Raw genomic sequence first — 17,078 nt, 5'->3', positions numbered from 1 at the left:
TTTTGTCGATATACAAGGTGGTTGATTATTGCGGTCCATTAGCTTTTTTCCTTTTTAAGGGTGAATAATATGCCATGGTGTGCATGGACCACACTGTGCTTATCCATTCATTTGTCGATGGGCACCTGTTTGTGTCCAGAGGAATGCATGTTTTTAACAAGAGCTGCAGGTGATTCTTACCACTGGGGGGCCTGGGGAAACTTAGCTGACGCCGCGAACTCCTGGCTCAGCATCTGAGCCACACTGTGAGCTTCACAGGGATCCCAAAGTCATCCCACTCATGGCTGCAGCCCGCATGTTCAGCCCAGGGGAGAGCTAACAAGGAATGAATCAAGAGCTGATGGACTGAAGAATGGGCGAGAGAATTTTGGAGAACAAAAAGGACAGGCATATGTCAGGACTTAGAATTTATAGTATCAAGTCAGGGTGTTCCCGGCACAGAGAGAGGAATGGAATAAAAGAGAACCCAAAACTTTTTGATATAGAAGAAAACTTAATGTGTCGTAGAGGTAGCATCTTGTGGACGGATGGGAAGGGATCCCACTTCTTCCCCATGAGGCCTCAGGGGAAGGTGGGGGTGTCCCTGAGTGGAGGAGCCTGAGGCTCAGCAGAGGGTCCCATCCTGGATTCAGGGAGAGTGGGAGGCCCAGCCCCACCTGGCAGGAATGGGGGGAGGGGTCAATGAGCTTGAAGCCACAGCCAGAAGCCCCAGCAGTTCTAGTGGTTTCCTGGCTGTGATACGGCCACCTGGTCTTCCCCAGTTCCATAAAGACGTGAAGGACGCTCAGGAGCTGCTGCGCAAAGTGGACTCTGACCTAGACCAGAAATACAGCCCCGACTTCAAGGACCGATACCAGATCGAGCTGCTGCTGCGGGAGCTGGACGTGCGTGATGGGCCCAGCTGACTGTGGGCCCCTGTCCCCATCGCTTGTTCGGCCCCCTAGCACCAAAGAAAGGCTGCAGTCTCACCAGGCTCCCCACCTCACTCTCTTCAGGATCAGGAGAAGGCTCTGGACAAGTACGAGGACGTGGTGCGGGGGCTGCAGAAGCGAGGGCAGCAGGTGGTGCCCCTCAAGTACCGCCGGGAGACACCGCTCAAGCCCATCCCCGTGGAGGCGCTCTGTGACTATGAGTGTGATGAGGTGAGCCTGCCCAGGCACCACAGGCAGGCTAGGCCTGGATCTGCCTCTTTTCATATCACTGAAAAGTCTTAGGTGTAACATGGCTGGAGCCAGGGCCTCAAATGATGTTTTCAGGAACCTGTGTTTGTCTTGGTCATTGATGTCACTCTCTGTCAACCCTTCCCCTAGTGGGGGCAGATGTGTACCCCCCACTCTGCCCCCACCCAGCCACCCTGGCCTTACATTCTACCAGCTCAGCAACCCCAGTCATTCCAGCAAAAGTCCTAGGGAAGGCTCTCATTGGGCTGGTTTGAGTCATGTGTCCACCCTGAACCAATCACTGTGGCTGGAGAAGCCAGTCTCTCATTGGCTGGGCCTGAGTCACATGTCCATCTGGAAGCTGGGAATGGATGGGAGTAGACAGGGATGGTTCCCCAGAGGGAAATTGAGGTGGGTTGCTGGGCTGACAGACCCAACATGTCTCTTTCATGTGGGCCCCTCCCAACTCTCTCTATGGTGAGACATCCTGGGGAGTATCCAAGAAATGGGGTAAGACTCTCCAGGTCTCAGGGTTAGGGAGGCAGGGGGTGAGATGATGGCCGGGGCTCCCAGGCCACCACTGAGGCAGATCTCCTGTATCCTGACTGGCCTGCCCCTGCCAGGGCCTGATCTCTCGGGGCTACAGCTACACTCTGCAGAAGAACAACGGGGAGAGCTGGGAGCTCCTGGATGGTGCCGGGAACAAGATCACGGCTCCAGCTGTCTGCTTCATGATCCCCCCCACCGACCCCGAGACCCTGGCTCTGGCTGACAGGTACAGGGACAAGGGAGGGAGCCAGTGTGCCTTGCTGAGTTTGTGTGTGTGGCTGTGGGTCCAGCCTGGTGAGCAGTTTCTCTACCAGCACCCCTGGGCCTTTGCATGTGCTGCTCTCTCTACCTGCAACACCTGCTCGCTGCCTGGCTGACTGGGACTCCTCAGCTTGAGGACTCAGCCCTCGCTCCCCAACCCTCCACCTGCTCCAGGATCAGCACTGCGACCTCTTTGTCCCTCCACTGCCTTCTGCAGGAGCCGCTTTTCATTAAGAATCTGTGCTTGCCTCAGTCTTGCTGAGTCTAGGCTCCTTGGATTTAGTCTCAGCTCCTTGGATTTAGTCTCAGCTCCTTGGATTTAGTCTCTCCAGGGCCTAGTACAGTGCCTGGAGCCAAGAAGTTACTCAAAGAACTTTGCTGAATGAGTGAATGATTCAAGGAATGCCTTCATTTATTCATTCAACAAATATTTGTTGAGCACCTACTATGTACTGCTCCCTCAGAGGTAACATCTTGGTAGAGAAGACTAATGAGCAAACATTTTAGGTAGTAAGGCTTGTTATGAAGAAAAGAGAATGGAGGGATGGAGAGAGGAAAGAAAGGAAGGAGAGAGGGAGGGAAGGGGTCTTTCTGAATCCAGAAGCAGAGGGAGACCAAGTCACACAAGCCCTTGTCATTACGCCGTGTTTTCAACTTCTCTGATGAGCTGTGTGGCTTCCCTGGGCTGTTTGCCAAGCCAGAGGCCAGGGTCCAGCCTCTGCGGTGGGGGGTGGTGGGCTGCCCTGGGCTACAGCTGCTGCTTGTTCTCATAGCCTGGGCAGCCAGTACCGGAGTGTGCGGCACAAGGCGGCTGGGAGCAAGTGCGCGCTCCAGCAGCGGCATGAGGTGCTGAAGGTGGAGAACCCTGGAGGTGGGTGCAGCCGCCTGCCCAAGGCTTGGGGGCCTGGGAAGGCGGGGCTAGACCCAGGGTCTGTGCCATGGATGGGATGGCAGGGGTCTGGCATGGGGTCGGGGGAGGCTGGGCTGGCCCCCAAGGTCCCAAGTGGCCTCCAATGCCCGCTCCCTGGGCCTCTTGCCTCTGCCATCACCCCTGACTGTGTCCTCCCTCCAGCAGATGCCTCTGACCTGCAGGGGCGGCAGCTGCTGGCTGGCTTGGACAAGGTGGCCAGCTACCTAGACCGGCAGGAGAAGGCCATCACAGGGATCCTACGGCCACCGCTGGAGCAGGGCCGGGCTGTGCAGGACAGTGCCGAGCGGGCCAAGGACCTCAAGGTACCACTGGACTGGGGCACAGACTGGCCCCCTGGCAATCTGGGGCCCCTGTCAAGGCCTCATCCCATGGGGTCCTGGGACATTCACTGTAGGTGCCGCATGTAACGAGGTCCTGAGTCATGCAGTGGTAGGGCTGTCCCTATAACCTCTCCTGGTTCTAGATGAAATTTAGGCCTCCGAGGAGGTGCCTAGCCCTGGCACCCCCCAGACTCACCTCCAGGAGAAGGGCCAGCAACGTCTGTGCTGCCTCTGCTAGGCTTATTGGCGGCAGCTTGACGCCTGGCTTGGGATTGTAGCTGTAGCAATGACAGCTGTGACATCAGCCTGCACGGCTCTGTGCCAAGCAAGAGGCTGGAATTCCACAGAACCAGGTCACTAGCTGCTTAACTGCAGACATGCTGTTCAAGCCGAGCCTTGGTTTCCTCAGTAAAATGGGATGGTGCCCACTGGCAGGGCCACTGGGAGGATGGAGCAAGATGATGCGTGTGGACACTTGGCTCGGGCCCCACATGCATAGCCACTTTCTCTCCCTAGTCCCCACAGCTGCCTTCCATGGCAGGGGACATCACTCCAGTCTTACAGAGGAGGACAATAGCCCCTGATGTGGCCTCATGGCTAGTAAGGGCTGAGTGGGAGCTAAGAGGATGCCTGGTACAGTGGTGGGGAGTGGAGGGGCCAGGGCCCTCGGGTGTGGCCTGGCCCCACCAGGTCCCTTCCTGGAGTCATAATGGCCCCCCCGTGGATGGGCAGAGTATGGTACCTACCTTGGGAGTTGCCCCAAAGATGAAAAGAGACCACCCACATGAAATGCTTGCACCGGTAAGCACTCGGTGATCACCTACCTGTGAATCAGTATTTTGCTCACAGACTATCTGCAATCACATACCGCCCGGCTGGCGCCCAGGCCCCGTCATTCCCCAGCTCCTTCCACTGTCCCGAAGTGTGGGGATCTCTCCGCGCCTGCCTGGGCACATCCTTGGGGGAAAGGACTGCCTGAGGCCCACACTGAGGGTTCTGGTCCCCACAGAACGTCACCAACGAGCTGTTGCAGATTGAGCCCGAGAAGGCGCGGAGCACGGCCGAGTGCGAGGCCTTTGTCCAGGCCTTCCCGGGCAGTGGCACTGCCCCCTTGCTGAGGACCCGGCTGAAGGACACCAACCACAAATATGAGCACCTGGTGCAGCTGCTGGACTCGGCCCAGGAGAAGTGGGTGGCTGGTGGGCAGCGGGGAGGTCAGGTGGGGGGCAAGCAGGCACTCCCCGACTCCTGACTGTTGTCCTCAGGGTGGGTGTGGCCAACCACCTGGAGAAGAGCCTGCAGCAGGGCCGGGAGCTGCTGGCCATGCACGAGACACAGCTGGCCCAGGATAACACAGTGCCTGAGAGCGGCCGCGCCCTGGACAGCAAGAGGCAGGAGCTGGCGGTGAGTCTGAGACCTGGATCTCAGGAGACTTCCTCTGAGCTGGGCAAGGGCTGCAGACACATGCGCACACTGCCTCTAGCCAGATAGCAAAGTCCCAAGCCTCACCGGCCACCTGTCTCTCCAGCTTTGGAATGCCTACCAAGTGCCAAACAGGGAGGTGCCAACAGAGGCCAGGGCACAAATCCCAGCGGCTCATGGGATTTACATGGCCTGTGTGGGACTGCAGGTGCCAGTATTTTGCAATCAAGTATCTGCATAAAACCCCAGGTTTCCCGTATTTCTTGACGAGCAGATCTAGCACCCAGGCCATGGCCTCCAGAGTAAGTTAGCTGCCCACCTCCCCCACCCCCCTAGCCCCAATGCCTGCTGCCTCATTACGGGTTCCCTTGGTCACTTCATGCATTCAAGTCTGTGACCCTATGGTGGCCCGTTATTCATGCCCCAGCTCCTGACTTGGCTCAGAGAGCAAAGCCTTCACCAAGGCCTTGTGGCTGGAGAGTGGCAGGCTGTTCCAGTCCAGGGCACATGCTGCCCGCTGCAGGATTTTTAGAAGTTAGTTTTTCAGGGTTTTGTTTATTATAACAAAATGGAACATTGCAGAAGTGACCCAGGTTCATGGAGAAGTGCAGAGGCAAAGCCTCAGTTCTTCCCACTCCTTGGCTTAACCGCCCTCCCAAAGCAGGCAGCCCAGGTGCCTTGGGTGGTGTTGCCCACTCCTGGAGCTCCAGCCACAGCGCCATCGTCTCCTTCCCCGTCCCGGCAGGCCATGGCCTCTGAGCTGCAGGCCCAGAAGTCCCTCCTGGGTGAGGTGGAGAGGAACCTGCAGGCAGTCAAGCAGTGCTCAAGCACGCTGGCCAGCCGCTTCCAGGAGCACTGCCCCGACCTGGAGCGCCAGGAGGCCGAGGTGCACAAGCTGGGTCAGCGCTTCGACAACCTGCGCCAACAGGTGGACCACAGGTGAGGCGCACTGCGATGAGTGGCAGGAGGGGCTGGAGGGGCTCAGCCAGTCTGCCTCAAGGCACCACGCTGGGATCCTTCATGCCACCCAAGATTTTGTTTTCTACATAGTCCTCTTTTTGGAAAAAGCAATACATGTACAAAGTAAAAAATGCTAACAGTGATTACAATGACCAGCTTCCCCTCACCACAGTAAACACTGTTACCTGTTTCTAGTGTATTCCTCCAAAAATTTCTACAAGCTGGGGTAGGCAGGCGGGGAACACATGAATGACAACATACCATATATACTGTATTTTGTTATTTTTTTCTGTCCTACATCTTTCCAGCCTCGTGAGTCAGTGAGTATTTCCTCCTCTTCCATTTAAGAGTTTGTGTAGAATTGATATTTTTTCCTTAAATACTTGGTAGACTTTACCAGTGAAGCCATCTGGGCCTGTATTTTCTTAAGAGTTTTTATCTCCTTAGTAGATACTGGACTATTCCAGTCTTCTGTTCTTGAATCTTTCAAGGAATTTGTCCATTTCATCTGAGCTGTTGAACTTATTGGCATAAAATTGTTCATGATATTTTCTTGGTATCCTTTCATGTCTGCAGCTCTGAGGTGATGTCCCCTCCTCATTCCTGATGTCATATCTTCTTTTGTTGTCTTTGCATTCTCTCTCTTTCTTTCTGATCAGTCTGTCTCAAGTTTATCAATTTATTGATCATTTCAAAGTACTAGCTTTTTGTTTCCAGGGATTTCTGTTTTCCTATTTCCTGCTTCGTTGACTTCTGTTCTTTTATTATTTCCTTCCAGATGTTTATATTAGGTTTAATTTGCTCTTCTTTTTCTTTCTTAAAGTGGAAGCTTAAACTGTGAATTTCAGGGCTGGCCCGGTGGCGCACTCGGTAGAGTGCGGCGCTTGAGAGTGCGGCGGCCCTCCCACCGAGGGTTCGGATCCCATGTAGAGACCAGTCCGCTCACTGGTTGAGCGCGGTGCGGGCGCAACACTGAGGGTTGCGATCCCGTTGCTGGTCGCAGTGCGGGCACGACACTGAGGGTTGCGATCCCGTTACCGGTCACGAAAAAAGACAAAAAGGAAAAAAAAAACTGGATTTCAGGTCATTTTTCTTTTCTAATATCAGCATTTAATGCTATATAGCTCCCTCCGAATACTCCTTTTGCTGTGTGCCACAAACTTTGATGAGTTTTTATTTTCGGTGAGTTCCAGAGATTTCCTGACCACCCTGTGGCTTCTCCTGTGACTCACGGGTTATAGTTTAGGTCCTGTAATGCAATGGGCATCTTTGCAAGTCAGAACCTATGCACCTACCTTGTTATCTACACTCCAACTTAACATTCCACATTTACTCCCTTTCTGGTAAATGTCTAGGTTATTTCCAGTTAGGTTACATTTGTTTTTCTCCCTCTTTTTTAAAAAAATAAAGACAGATGACTTCTTTCTAAAGGGCTCAGTGAGGCATCTGCCCGCAGTGGCAGAGGCCTGACTGGCTTTGCCCCCACAGGGTCCAGAGCCTGCAGAGTGCCAGGGCTGCCTACGACACCTACTGCAGTGGCCGTGACCGAGTGCTCCATTTCCTGTCCAGCATCCCCAGCTACGAGCCCCGGGAGACAGACAGCCTCAGCCAGATGGAGACCAAGCTGAACAATCAGAAGGTTAGAGGGTTGCCTCTGCTTCTTCAGGCACATGGTAGCAGGTCCAAGGCCAGCAGACTCCTTTATGTGGAGGGAGCCCGGCCTATGGGAAACGGAGCAGGGCACAGGCCTGGCAGACCAGCCCTCACCGGACCTCAACTGCGTGGCTCCTAGCACCTGACTCTGAGCATAAGAACTATATGTGTCGTGTCCTGTTTGCCTCTCCTGCCTCAGTGCCCAGCCTGGGGCTTGGCCTGCTATGGACACCTAGCGCAGGCTGCTGGCTACATGAGAGAATGGCTACAGAAACCTAAGAAAAACGCTTGTGGGGAGAATCTCATTTCCCAAGTTCAGGTTCCTGCCCCCTCAATGCCCCTGGCAGTGCCCTGCGGTTGGGGATGAGGAACACAGGATTCCAGTAGTCCAGATTCAAATCCTAGTTCCAGCTTCATCAGCCATGTCCCCATGACAACTTCCTGAACCTCACTGTGCCTCAATTTCCTCGTTCATAAACTGGAGATCATGAAGATTAAATGAGATAATCTAAGGAAGATATTAGAACAGTGCCTGGCGTTTCAAAACACTCAATAAACGTTTGTTTCCTGGCAAAGATAATTATCTTCTTGGCCCTTCCTCACAGGGCCTTAGAACTGCCTTTCATAGTGAACAAACGTGTACAAGGAAGCCATTCATTATACTTTGTACGACAGAAGAGCAATTTCAGATTCTAAGGACTCTGCTAGCTTTATCAACAGGTTTTTGTTTTGTTTTCGGTTTCGATTTTTAAAATCTGTTGTTTTTACAGAATCTGCTAGATGAGATATCGAGTAAGGAACAGGAAGTACACAAGGTCTGTACCAACTCCCAGCAGTACCAGCAGGCTGTAAAGGTGAGCCATGAAACTTCTGTCCAAAATATGAACAGCAAGCGCCTCTTCCCACTAAGTAAAGTAGACAGGAGCACCAGGATGGCAGGGTCAGGGATGGTCTGGTCACCCTCAGGCACTGCTGGTGGTGGTACAAAACTGGCACAGCCCTTTGGAAAAACCATATGGTACCAGGTACTGAATATCCTAAGAAGGTTTTATAGTCTTTGCAGCAATAAACTCTTTTGGGGGAAATTTATCCTAAAGGAAAAAATATGAAAGAATAATGCAGGATAAACAAAACTGTTGTAACAACATTATTTACAATAGCAAAGCAAACTAGAAGTGACCTAAATGTCCAATAGCAGCAGAATGGCTATGTGAATGATCAGCATGTACTTGGATTAGAAAGTCAGCACAAAGACTAGGTGGTGGCAATATGAGAAGTTCACAGTACAATGTTACACAAGAAGCAGAATGTCAGAATCTCTAGGTGCAAGGGAAGGTCAGAGGGGAGCACGCAGTCTGACTCTTTGGAGGTGGGGGGATTGGGGGTACTTTTTCTATGTGGTTCAGTGATGTTGCTATGTACGGTTGATACATCTAATTCTCAAAACCTCTTGGCAGTCAGAGCAGGGTGCAGGTGTGAGGGGCACCTGTGCAGATTATAAACCCAGCATATGGTGAAGGGTCTGGGTCAGCTGGAAGGGGCGTGGGGTATTCAAAAACATTTCAGTCTCTTCTCATAGGCTCTCATCTGCTTTCTGCGCTGTCCCTCTCTTACCCAGGACTACGAGTTAGAAGCAGAGAAACTACGGTCACTTCTTGACTTGGAGAACGGAAGGAACGTGAGCAAGAGGGCCAGACTCCAGTCTCCTGCCACCAGAGTGAAGGAGGAGGTGAGTGGGGTGGGCCTGGCCAGGGCAGAGAGCACAGCCCACAGCCATCAGAGATGCACACGCAGTTGGAAAACGGGGCTGAGAGCCCTCCTGGTGCAAACAGGTTTGGTGAGAGATGACAGTGCATGTGTTCTGGGTCAGCGACATGGATATGCCCACAAAGACAGCTAGTGGAAGTGTCTGGACCAGTGGTAGAGATTTGGGAAGCTTCCGCTTTGCCACGCTCAGTAAGCACACGGTGGAGGGCTGCCATCATGAGCCCTTTTCACATGCGAGAACACGAAGGCTCAGAGAGGTAGAGAGGTTGCTCAAGGTCACAGGGATCTAGGCTCAGAGAGGTAAGGAGGCTGCTAAAGGTCATGGGGATCTTCTAACTCTAAGTCCTGTTTTCTCTCCCAATGAGACTATGGTAAAGCTCCAGGTAGGGATGGGAAGAGCCATCCCTCTAGCCCAAATGACAGACTTCGAAAACTATGTCCGAGCTTTCTAGCTCTTTTTCACTTAGCCTGTTGATTCCTGACTGCTGACTGCTCTCCAAAAACTCTTCTCTGTAGGAAGCGGCTCTGGCTGCGAAGTTCACTGAAGTTAATGCCATCAACAGACAGAGGCTGCAGAATCTGGAGTTTGCTCTGAATCTCCTGAGACAGGTAATCAGTCTTAGTAAGAAATTCTATGTAAAACTATGCTAACCAGGGTGAGAAATAAAAGACTCACTGTGTCTGAGAGAAAGAGCTTGGGAGTTGATGGGAGTGTCCCCTGCTGACGTTTCTGGGCAACACCAGAGCAAATACCAGCCCAAGTCAATGCTTCCACTGACTTGTGGATAATGTATGTATTCAATTCAATAAACATTTACAGAGGTCCTAGTAAAAGTTATTTTTAAAATCCATAATGTTTATGACAGCAAGAAACTGGAAGCAACTCAGTATTTATCAGCAATGGGCTAATTAAATTATGGTCTGTCCATACAATGGAAAATTATGTTGCTGTTAAATAATGAAGTAGCACTCTCTGTGCTGAAGTGGAATTGTCTCTATATATTAAGTTCAATAAGCAGCAGGGTACACAACAAGAGACTACCATTTGTGCAGAAAAAATAAACACATGGTGCACACTAAAAATATACATGCTTGTGTGAGCACAGAAAATGTCTCTAAGGCTGACAGACATTCCTAGGAACAGGACCAGAGGTGGGGACACAGCTTCACTTTAAACTCTTCTGCAGTTTAAAATATTTTACTAATTTAAAATACCTGAACTAGTTGTTTGACCACTTTCAAAAGTAACCCTAGAAGTCTCGAAGGAACATGAACCAGCACTGAGGGAGTCCCTTGGGATCACAGGACAACCAGTCTGACCTGTTCCGGGTGACCCAGATCTGCTCTGACAAGGTGGGGACAGGCCTGTGGGGAGAGGCTGGCTCTAACCATGTGCTGTCTTCTCCACTGCAGCAGCCGGAGGCAGAAGTGACCCATGAGACACTGCAAGGGAGCAAGCCGGGGTCCAGGGTGGAAGAGACGTGGAAGATTCAGAAGGAGCTGGATGAGGAGAGCGAGAGGAGGCAGCAGCTGGAGAATGAGGTCAAGAGCGCCCAGGAGGAAATCTGGACCCTGCAGAACCAGAGGCCTCAGGAGTCAGTGGTGAGGAAGGAGGTGCTGAAGAAGGTGCCGGACCCCATGCTGGACGAGAGCTTTCAGCAGCTGCAGCAGACCCTGGCGGAGGAGCAGCATAAGAACCAGCTGCTGCAGGAGGAGCTGGAGGCACTGCAGCTGCAGCTGCGTGCTCTGGAGCAGGAGACCAGGGATGGGGGGCAGGAGTATGTGGTCAAGGAGGTCCTGCGCATTGAGCCCGACAGAGCCCAGGCGGACGAGGTCCTGCAGCTGCGGGAGGAGCTGGAGGTGCTGAGGCGGCAGAAGAGCGCCCGGGAGGCAGAGGTGCTCCTGCTGCAGCAGCGTGTGGCTACTCTAGCTGAGGAGAAGAGCCGGGTGCAGGAGAAGGTCACCGAGAAGGAGGTGGTGAAGCTGCAGAATGACCCTGAGCTGGAGGCGGAGCACCGGCAGCTGCAGGAGGAGCACCAGCGAGAGGGTGCGCTCAGGGAGAAGCAAGAGGAGGAGCTGCACTTCCTCCAGGACAAGCTCAAGAGGCTGGAGAAGGAGCGGGCCATGGCAGAGGGCAAGATCACCGTCAAGGAGGTGCTCAAGGTGGAGAAGGACATGGCCACCGAGAGGGAGGTCAGCAACCTCACCTGCCAGTATGAGGATGAAGCCGCCAAGTTTCGTGCCAGCCAGAGGGAGAAGACCGAGCTGCTCCGAAAGATATGGGCCTTGGAAGAGGAAAACGCCAAAGTGGTGGTACAGGAGAAAGTGCGGGAGATCGTGCGGCCAGACCCCAAGGCAGAGAGCGAGGTGGCCAACCTCCGCCTGGAGCTTGTGGAGCAGGAGCGGAAGTACAGGGGAGCCGAGGAGCAACTTAAGAGCTACCAGAGCGAGCTGGAGGCCCTCAGGAGGCGGGGCCCCCAGGTGGAAGTCAAAGAAGTGACCAAGGAAGTCATTAAGTACAAGACAGACCCTGAGATGGAGAAAGAGCTTCAACGGCTCCGGGAGGAGATCTTTGACAAGACCAGACTGATCGAAAGGTGTGATTTAGAGATCTACCAGCTGAAGCAGGAAATCCAGTCCCTGAAAGACACCAAGCCTCAGGTCCAGACCAAAGAGGTGGTCCAGGAGATCCTCCAATTCCAGGAAGACCCCCATACCAAACAGGAAGTGGAGTCTCTGAGGGCAAAGCTGTCAGAAGAACAGAAGAAGCAAGTGGATCTGGAAAGGGAGAGGGCTGCCCAGGAGGAGAAGATCCAGCAGAAGGAGGAGGAGCTCTCGCAGGTGAAGGAAAGAGTGGTGCAGCAGGAGGTGGTCAGGTACGAGGAGGAGCCGGGCCTGCAGGCTGAGGTGAGCGCCTTCACGGAGAGCATCGACATGGAGCTGCAGCACATCGACAAGCTGCGTGCTGAGCTGCGGCGCCTGCAGCGCCGGCGTGGGGAGCTGGAGCGGCAGCTGGAGGAGCTGGAGCGCGAGCGGCAGGCACGCAGGGAGGCTGAGCGCGAGGTGCAACGCCTGCGGCAGCAGCTGGCCACACTGGAACAGGAGGAGGCCAAGGCCCATGAGAAAGTGACCCGCAAGCAGAAGGTAGTCCTGCAGCAGGACCCCCAGCAGGCCAGGGAGCACACCCTGCTCAAGCTGCAGCTGGAGGAAGAGCAACACCGGCGGCAGCTGCTGGAAGGTGAGCTCGAGACCCTGAGAAGGAAACTGGCCACCCTGGAGAAGGCTGAGGTCAAGGAGAAGGTGGTCTTCTCCGAGAGCATCCAGGTGGAGAAAGGCGACACTGAGCAAGAGATCCAGAAGCTCAAGAAGAGCCTGGAGGAGGAGAGCCGGAGGAAGAGGGAGCTGGATGCCGAGATCAGTCAGCTGGAAGCCAAGTTATCCGAGCTGGAATTCCATAACTCCAAGTCATCCAAGGAACTGGACTTCTTGAGGGAAGAAAACCACAAATTACAGCTGGAGCGACAAAACCTGCAGCTCGAGACCCGAAGGCTCCAATCGGAAATTGAAATGGTAGCAACAGAAACAAGAGACTTGCGGAACACGATGGCAGTGGACGCAGGCACCAACCTTGACTCCAGACTGTCATCCCTGGAGAGAGAGCTGGATGACCTCAAGAGGCTCTCCAGAGACAAAGATCTTGAGATCGATGAGCTGCAGAAGCGCCTGGGCTCTGTGGCCATCAAGAGGGAACAGAGGGAGAACCATCTGCGACGCTCCATTGTGGTCATTGACCCCGACACAGGCCGCGAGCTGTCCCCTGAGGAAGCCCACCGGGTTGGACTCATCGACTGGAACATGTTCGTGAAACTCAGAAGCCAGGAGTGCGATTGGGAGGAGATATCCATGAAGGGTCCCAATGGGGAGTCTTCAGTGATACATGACAGGAAGTCTGGCAAGAAGTTCTCCATTGAGGAGGCCCTGCAGAATGGCAGGCTGACCCCTGCTCAGTATGACCGCTACGTCAACAAGGATATGTCCATTCAGGAGCTAGCAGTCTTGGTGTCAGGGCGCAAGTAGGCACAGCCCTCTATCAGTCTCTTCTGGGAGGCAGGTGGCTGGCCCTGGTGCAGGCTCTAATCTGTGCCGAGCCAAGCATCTGATCCACACCCTCGCTGTCAGGCTGCTTAGAGTGCAGTTCACATACGAGCGGACAGGCACTGGCTGCAGACAGGCAACTATCATCTGGACTGTCATTCGGCCTGGGGGAAGGACCCGCTTCATCCTCTGATCTGACAACCCCAATGCCCCTCTCTTTTCTCCCTTTTCCAATACACTCCCATCAACAGATTCCCGTGATACCTGAAAACAATTGGAAAACTACTAAAGCATGAGACGACCAAGGTGGACAAGCCTGCCAATGCAGAATGGGCCTGAGCATACCCAGACGGTGGACTCCAGGCCGGAAGGGCCACCCTTCTGCCGCCTTGTCATTCATTCATCAAAGGCCTGGGCCCACTGGGGCTGCTGCCCCACATTGACACCCCATCTACATTTCTAGTTGAGAACCGACTCTCGATCAGAGAGGCCTCCTCAGTAGCTACTCTGCTCATGAGACAGATTTGGGCTCTGTGCCAGAAAAGACACACAGAAACCAGAATAGTGTCTTGCCCTGGTGCTAGAGTGGATGCAAATTGTCAACTAGATTATCCCCGAAAAACACACCATCAGAGAATGTTTCATGGTTATGAAATTAAAATACTTTGATAGTGGATTGTGTTGCTGTTAGCCTTAGTTTCAGTGCCTTACAGGTCTTACTTATTCTCTCACTGGTATTTAGGTATACAAAAGTTGATTATTCACTAAATGAATTTCTGGTTCTCTGTATCTCATGTATTATGTAGGAAAATGGGAAGGGATAGGGAACTTTACAGCATGAAAATAAAAACCTGGTGGCTTGATTCTAATTCATGGCCAGTGTGCTTCCTTTTTCTCATGTGAAGCTTATCCCCCAACTCCCTCTTGGCTTTCAGCCAACATGGACATTCTCTATACACCAGCTCCTATGGGGGAGGAATTATTTGCAAATATGGTAGAAAGAAAATAATGAGAAAAATGTTTTGGAAATCTCAAAACGATTTATTGAGTTGCTTTATACAAGATTAATAATTTCCACACCGCCAACATAGTCGCTGCACAAAAGCCACAGCCCCTCTCACACCTAAGAAACGGCCACACCCGATAAGTGCTTACTTTTGCTGTGCCAAGGAAACCCCTGCAGCCCCCAGACCCTAAGCCCACTCTGCCCCACCCTCTGCAGCAGCCGGGCCTGCAGATCTGCCTTGCCATGGCTGTTTATGTCATTCACTCTTTCGTTACCACAAATAAAGCATAAAGAAAAAGAAATCTCAAACTCCCCATCAAAGAAACGTTTCCCTGAGGCAAGAGGCATCACTAGATTCTTAAAAATGAGGGTATTCTGCTCCAGTTGCACACTCACTGGTACACGGGGAGGAGGGAGCACCAAAGGGGAAGGAAGTAGGGCTGGGACTGGTACCCAGATGTTCATGGCTGAGAAGCCTGGAGAATTCCCACCGCTCAGCATTCATTGATGGCCTCTGCTCGGCTTTGAGCTCAGCAATACAAATCTCTTCTTTGGCTCTTTTGCTACTACCTAATACTATTCTGTAAACAAACTGGAAATCCAAGTTGTGAAAAATATATATGATAAGGAATCCACTTAGCCCAATGTGAAATACAGATTGATTCTTACATAAAAAAGGAGTCAGAGCAGAGGCCAGGTTGAATAGCTGACAGAGAGGTCTTGTTACCCAGGAAACCGGGAAGGCCACAGACCTCAACATGAATGAGTTACTGAGCACTGTAGCCTGGGAGTCAGGAACCAAAAGGGCAATCATGTCCTCACACAGGTGCAAATGCTGAGAATGCTGTCTGCCCTCAACATGTTTGAAACCACTTAGCTGAAGCAGTCAGCTTAGACTCACCTACCGCATAGGCTTCAAAGGATAGGCAAGTGCCTCAAAATCCTTGTGAACAGCCATGAGTGGAGTGTGAGCAGCTCAGTGATGGGGGCTCTGCAGTGACTGTCCAAATCTCTCTCTGACCCTCTCCAAGCTCATCTGCACATCACCCTTAAGTCAACACACAGCCCCACTGCCTGGACAGCCCCAGGATGCCAAGGCCCATTTCTACATGGCAGACACTTCACAGAGGCCTACCTAAGAATGATTTCTAAGAATAAGACAAACTGGAATGTCTATTGTGACTTGGAAACCCCCATATCCTCAGCTCTCAGAGAGATTAAGTGCTCTGGGGCTCTGCAGTCCACCTGCACAACTGAAGAAACAAAATGGGAGCCCTGGCTAAATTGGGACCTCGGATTTGGGGGCCCAATCTTCAAGTCAGGACGGCACAGATTACAATGTGCAACCATAAAAAGATAAATAAAACTGGCTATGTCTTAAATACAGACATATCTTTAAAAAAGGTCTTCATCTCAGATCCACTCAGAGGGCTGAATGGACGTGTGTTGTCAAATTCTGCTCCACCATCAAGGCACTGGAATTATGTCTTCCTGTAATATGACACGTAGAGAATAGTCCCATTCTATCCAATGCATTTAATGGTAATGATGAAAACTGAGCCCAAAATAGGTGTCTTTAAAAATCCTATCACAACTGCTGAATTTACAAACGTCTTTTCTCTAAAAGAGCTTCATTATCATGTTCAGAGGAAAAACTGGACCCCCACAATGAGCACACATTAGGTGTTCTTAGTATTTTGCAAAGAGACAAGGTAGGTCTCCCAGGTGTGGCTTTAGCCCCCGTTTTGTCCTCTTGAGCACACAGCCTGGGGATGGGATAGATGCTGGGCCCTACTGTGGTCAGAAGGAGACCCTGACCAGTAGGGTGGCATGAGGTACTCTGACCAAATGCCAGGGGGTGGGCAGATTTAAAACAGAGGTGTGCCAACTGATCTGCCACTGCAGCTCATGAAAACCCGTGCTCTTGAACACAGATGGCCCAGCATGCTCCCCAGACTAGGGCTGCCCTCCAATGACTGTCCAGCGACAGCGTGAGGCCCAGAGCACCAGGTCAGTGAGTGCCTCATGGGCGGCACGGGGCTGCACCCCTAGTTGAAGGCAGGTAGGAAGTGCCAAGAAGAGAGAACTCATGCCTTCTGCAGAAGAAAAATAACTGGCAGAAAGAGCGCAGTGAATGTCCATTTGGGGACCTGCATGTTTGGCGTTCACCCAGACCCAAGTTAGTCGAGCCTTTCCTCTGAAGTAGTCACAATTTCCGTGGTATGCTGGGCCCTTTCCCATGAAGCTGAGAAGCATCTGGAAAAGAATAAACAAAAACAATACAAGTCATTCAGGATCTCTGATTCCCTTAAGGCAGCAGCAACCAAAGCTCAAGGGGATCACTTCAGTAGCAAAAGTCCCTGAACACTGAGGGTTCTAAGGCTCACACAAGCCAAGGAACACTTGATGGTGGTTATTAGGGTGCGCTCAGTTCACAGCAGCCTGCAGCATGCATGGGCACTAGTGCTGAACAGGCAGGTGGCTGCTGAGTACAATGGTCACAGAACAGCAATTCTGCTGTGCAACTCAGGCCACTTCAAGTCTCAGTAGTGAGGCCTGACGATCACAGGGAACTCAAGGCAGCAATGATCATTCTCTTACCAACAAAAGACCCTTGAGTCCTGTCAAGACAAGTTCAAGAGCACTAGCATTCTGCGTCTACATAATAGGGAAGGAAGAAAGCAAAGCAGACACAAGTCACACAGCTGAGGCACGCACACAGCTTTCCACTCACAACTATTCACGTACCCTGAATGTGCACTTGGAGGATCTGTTTTAGCACAGTGGCTCTGCTGACCACTTTTGATGCCCAGAGGAAACACAGGAGGAGGGTACAAGAAAGCAATCTTTTTTTTTTTTTTTTTTTTTTTTTTCCTTTCTGAGACCAGCCGCACCGCGCTCAGCCAGTGAGCACTGTGAGCGCACCGGTCATCCCTATATAGGATCCGAACCCG

General features: G+C 52.3%; 2 protein-coding genes across 3 annotated transcripts in view; one reads left to right on the top strand and one right to left on the bottom strand.

Moving 5' to 3' along the window:
* Positions 1-13,987, top strand: part of PPL (periplakin) — a 47,748-nt gene extending 33,761 nt beyond the window's left edge. The window contains exons 10-22 of the mRNA XM_008569120.1: positions 762-884; positions 996-1,142; positions 1,784-1,935; positions 2,744-2,841; positions 3,046-3,203; positions 4,231-4,409; positions 4,487-4,625; positions 5,389-5,582; positions 7,092-7,242; positions 8,027-8,110; positions 8,875-8,985; positions 9,540-9,632; positions 10,437-13,987. Coding sequence (XP_008567342.1) covers positions 762-884; positions 996-1,142; positions 1,784-1,935; positions 2,744-2,841; positions 3,046-3,203; positions 4,231-4,409; positions 4,487-4,625; positions 5,389-5,582; positions 7,092-7,242; positions 8,027-8,110; positions 8,875-8,985; positions 9,540-9,632; positions 10,437-13,100 — 4,293 coding nt within the window. The 3' untranslated portion in view covers positions 13,101-13,987. The remainder of the gene's footprint in view (positions 1-761; positions 885-995; positions 1,143-1,783; positions 1,936-2,743; positions 2,842-3,045; positions 3,204-4,230; positions 4,410-4,486; positions 4,626-5,388; positions 5,583-7,091; positions 7,243-8,026; positions 8,111-8,874; positions 8,986-9,539; positions 9,633-10,436) is intronic.
* Positions 13,988-14,138: 151 nt separating this feature from the next.
* Positions 14,139-17,078, bottom strand: part of UBN1 (ubinuclein 1) — a 31,637-nt gene continuing 28,697 nt past the window's right edge. For both annotated transcript variants that reach the window (XM_008569118.1, XM_008569119.1), the window contains one exon: positions 14,139-16,380. In XM_008569118.1, the coding sequence (XP_008567340.1) occupies positions 16,331-16,380 (50 nt within the window). In that variant the 3' untranslated portion in view covers positions 14,139-16,330. The remainder of the gene's footprint in view (positions 16,381-17,078) is intronic.

This window comes from Galeopterus variegatus, unplaced genomic scaffold (assembly GCF_000696425.1).
Source record: "Galeopterus variegatus unplaced genomic scaffold, G_variegatus-3.0.2 Scaffold466, whole genome shotgun sequence".
NCBI lineage: Eukaryota > Metazoa > Chordata > Mammalia > Dermoptera > Cynocephalidae > Galeopterus > Galeopterus variegatus.
The sequence above is the reverse complement of the archived record's forward strand: the minus strand, read 5'-3'. Positions and strand labels throughout refer to the sequence as shown.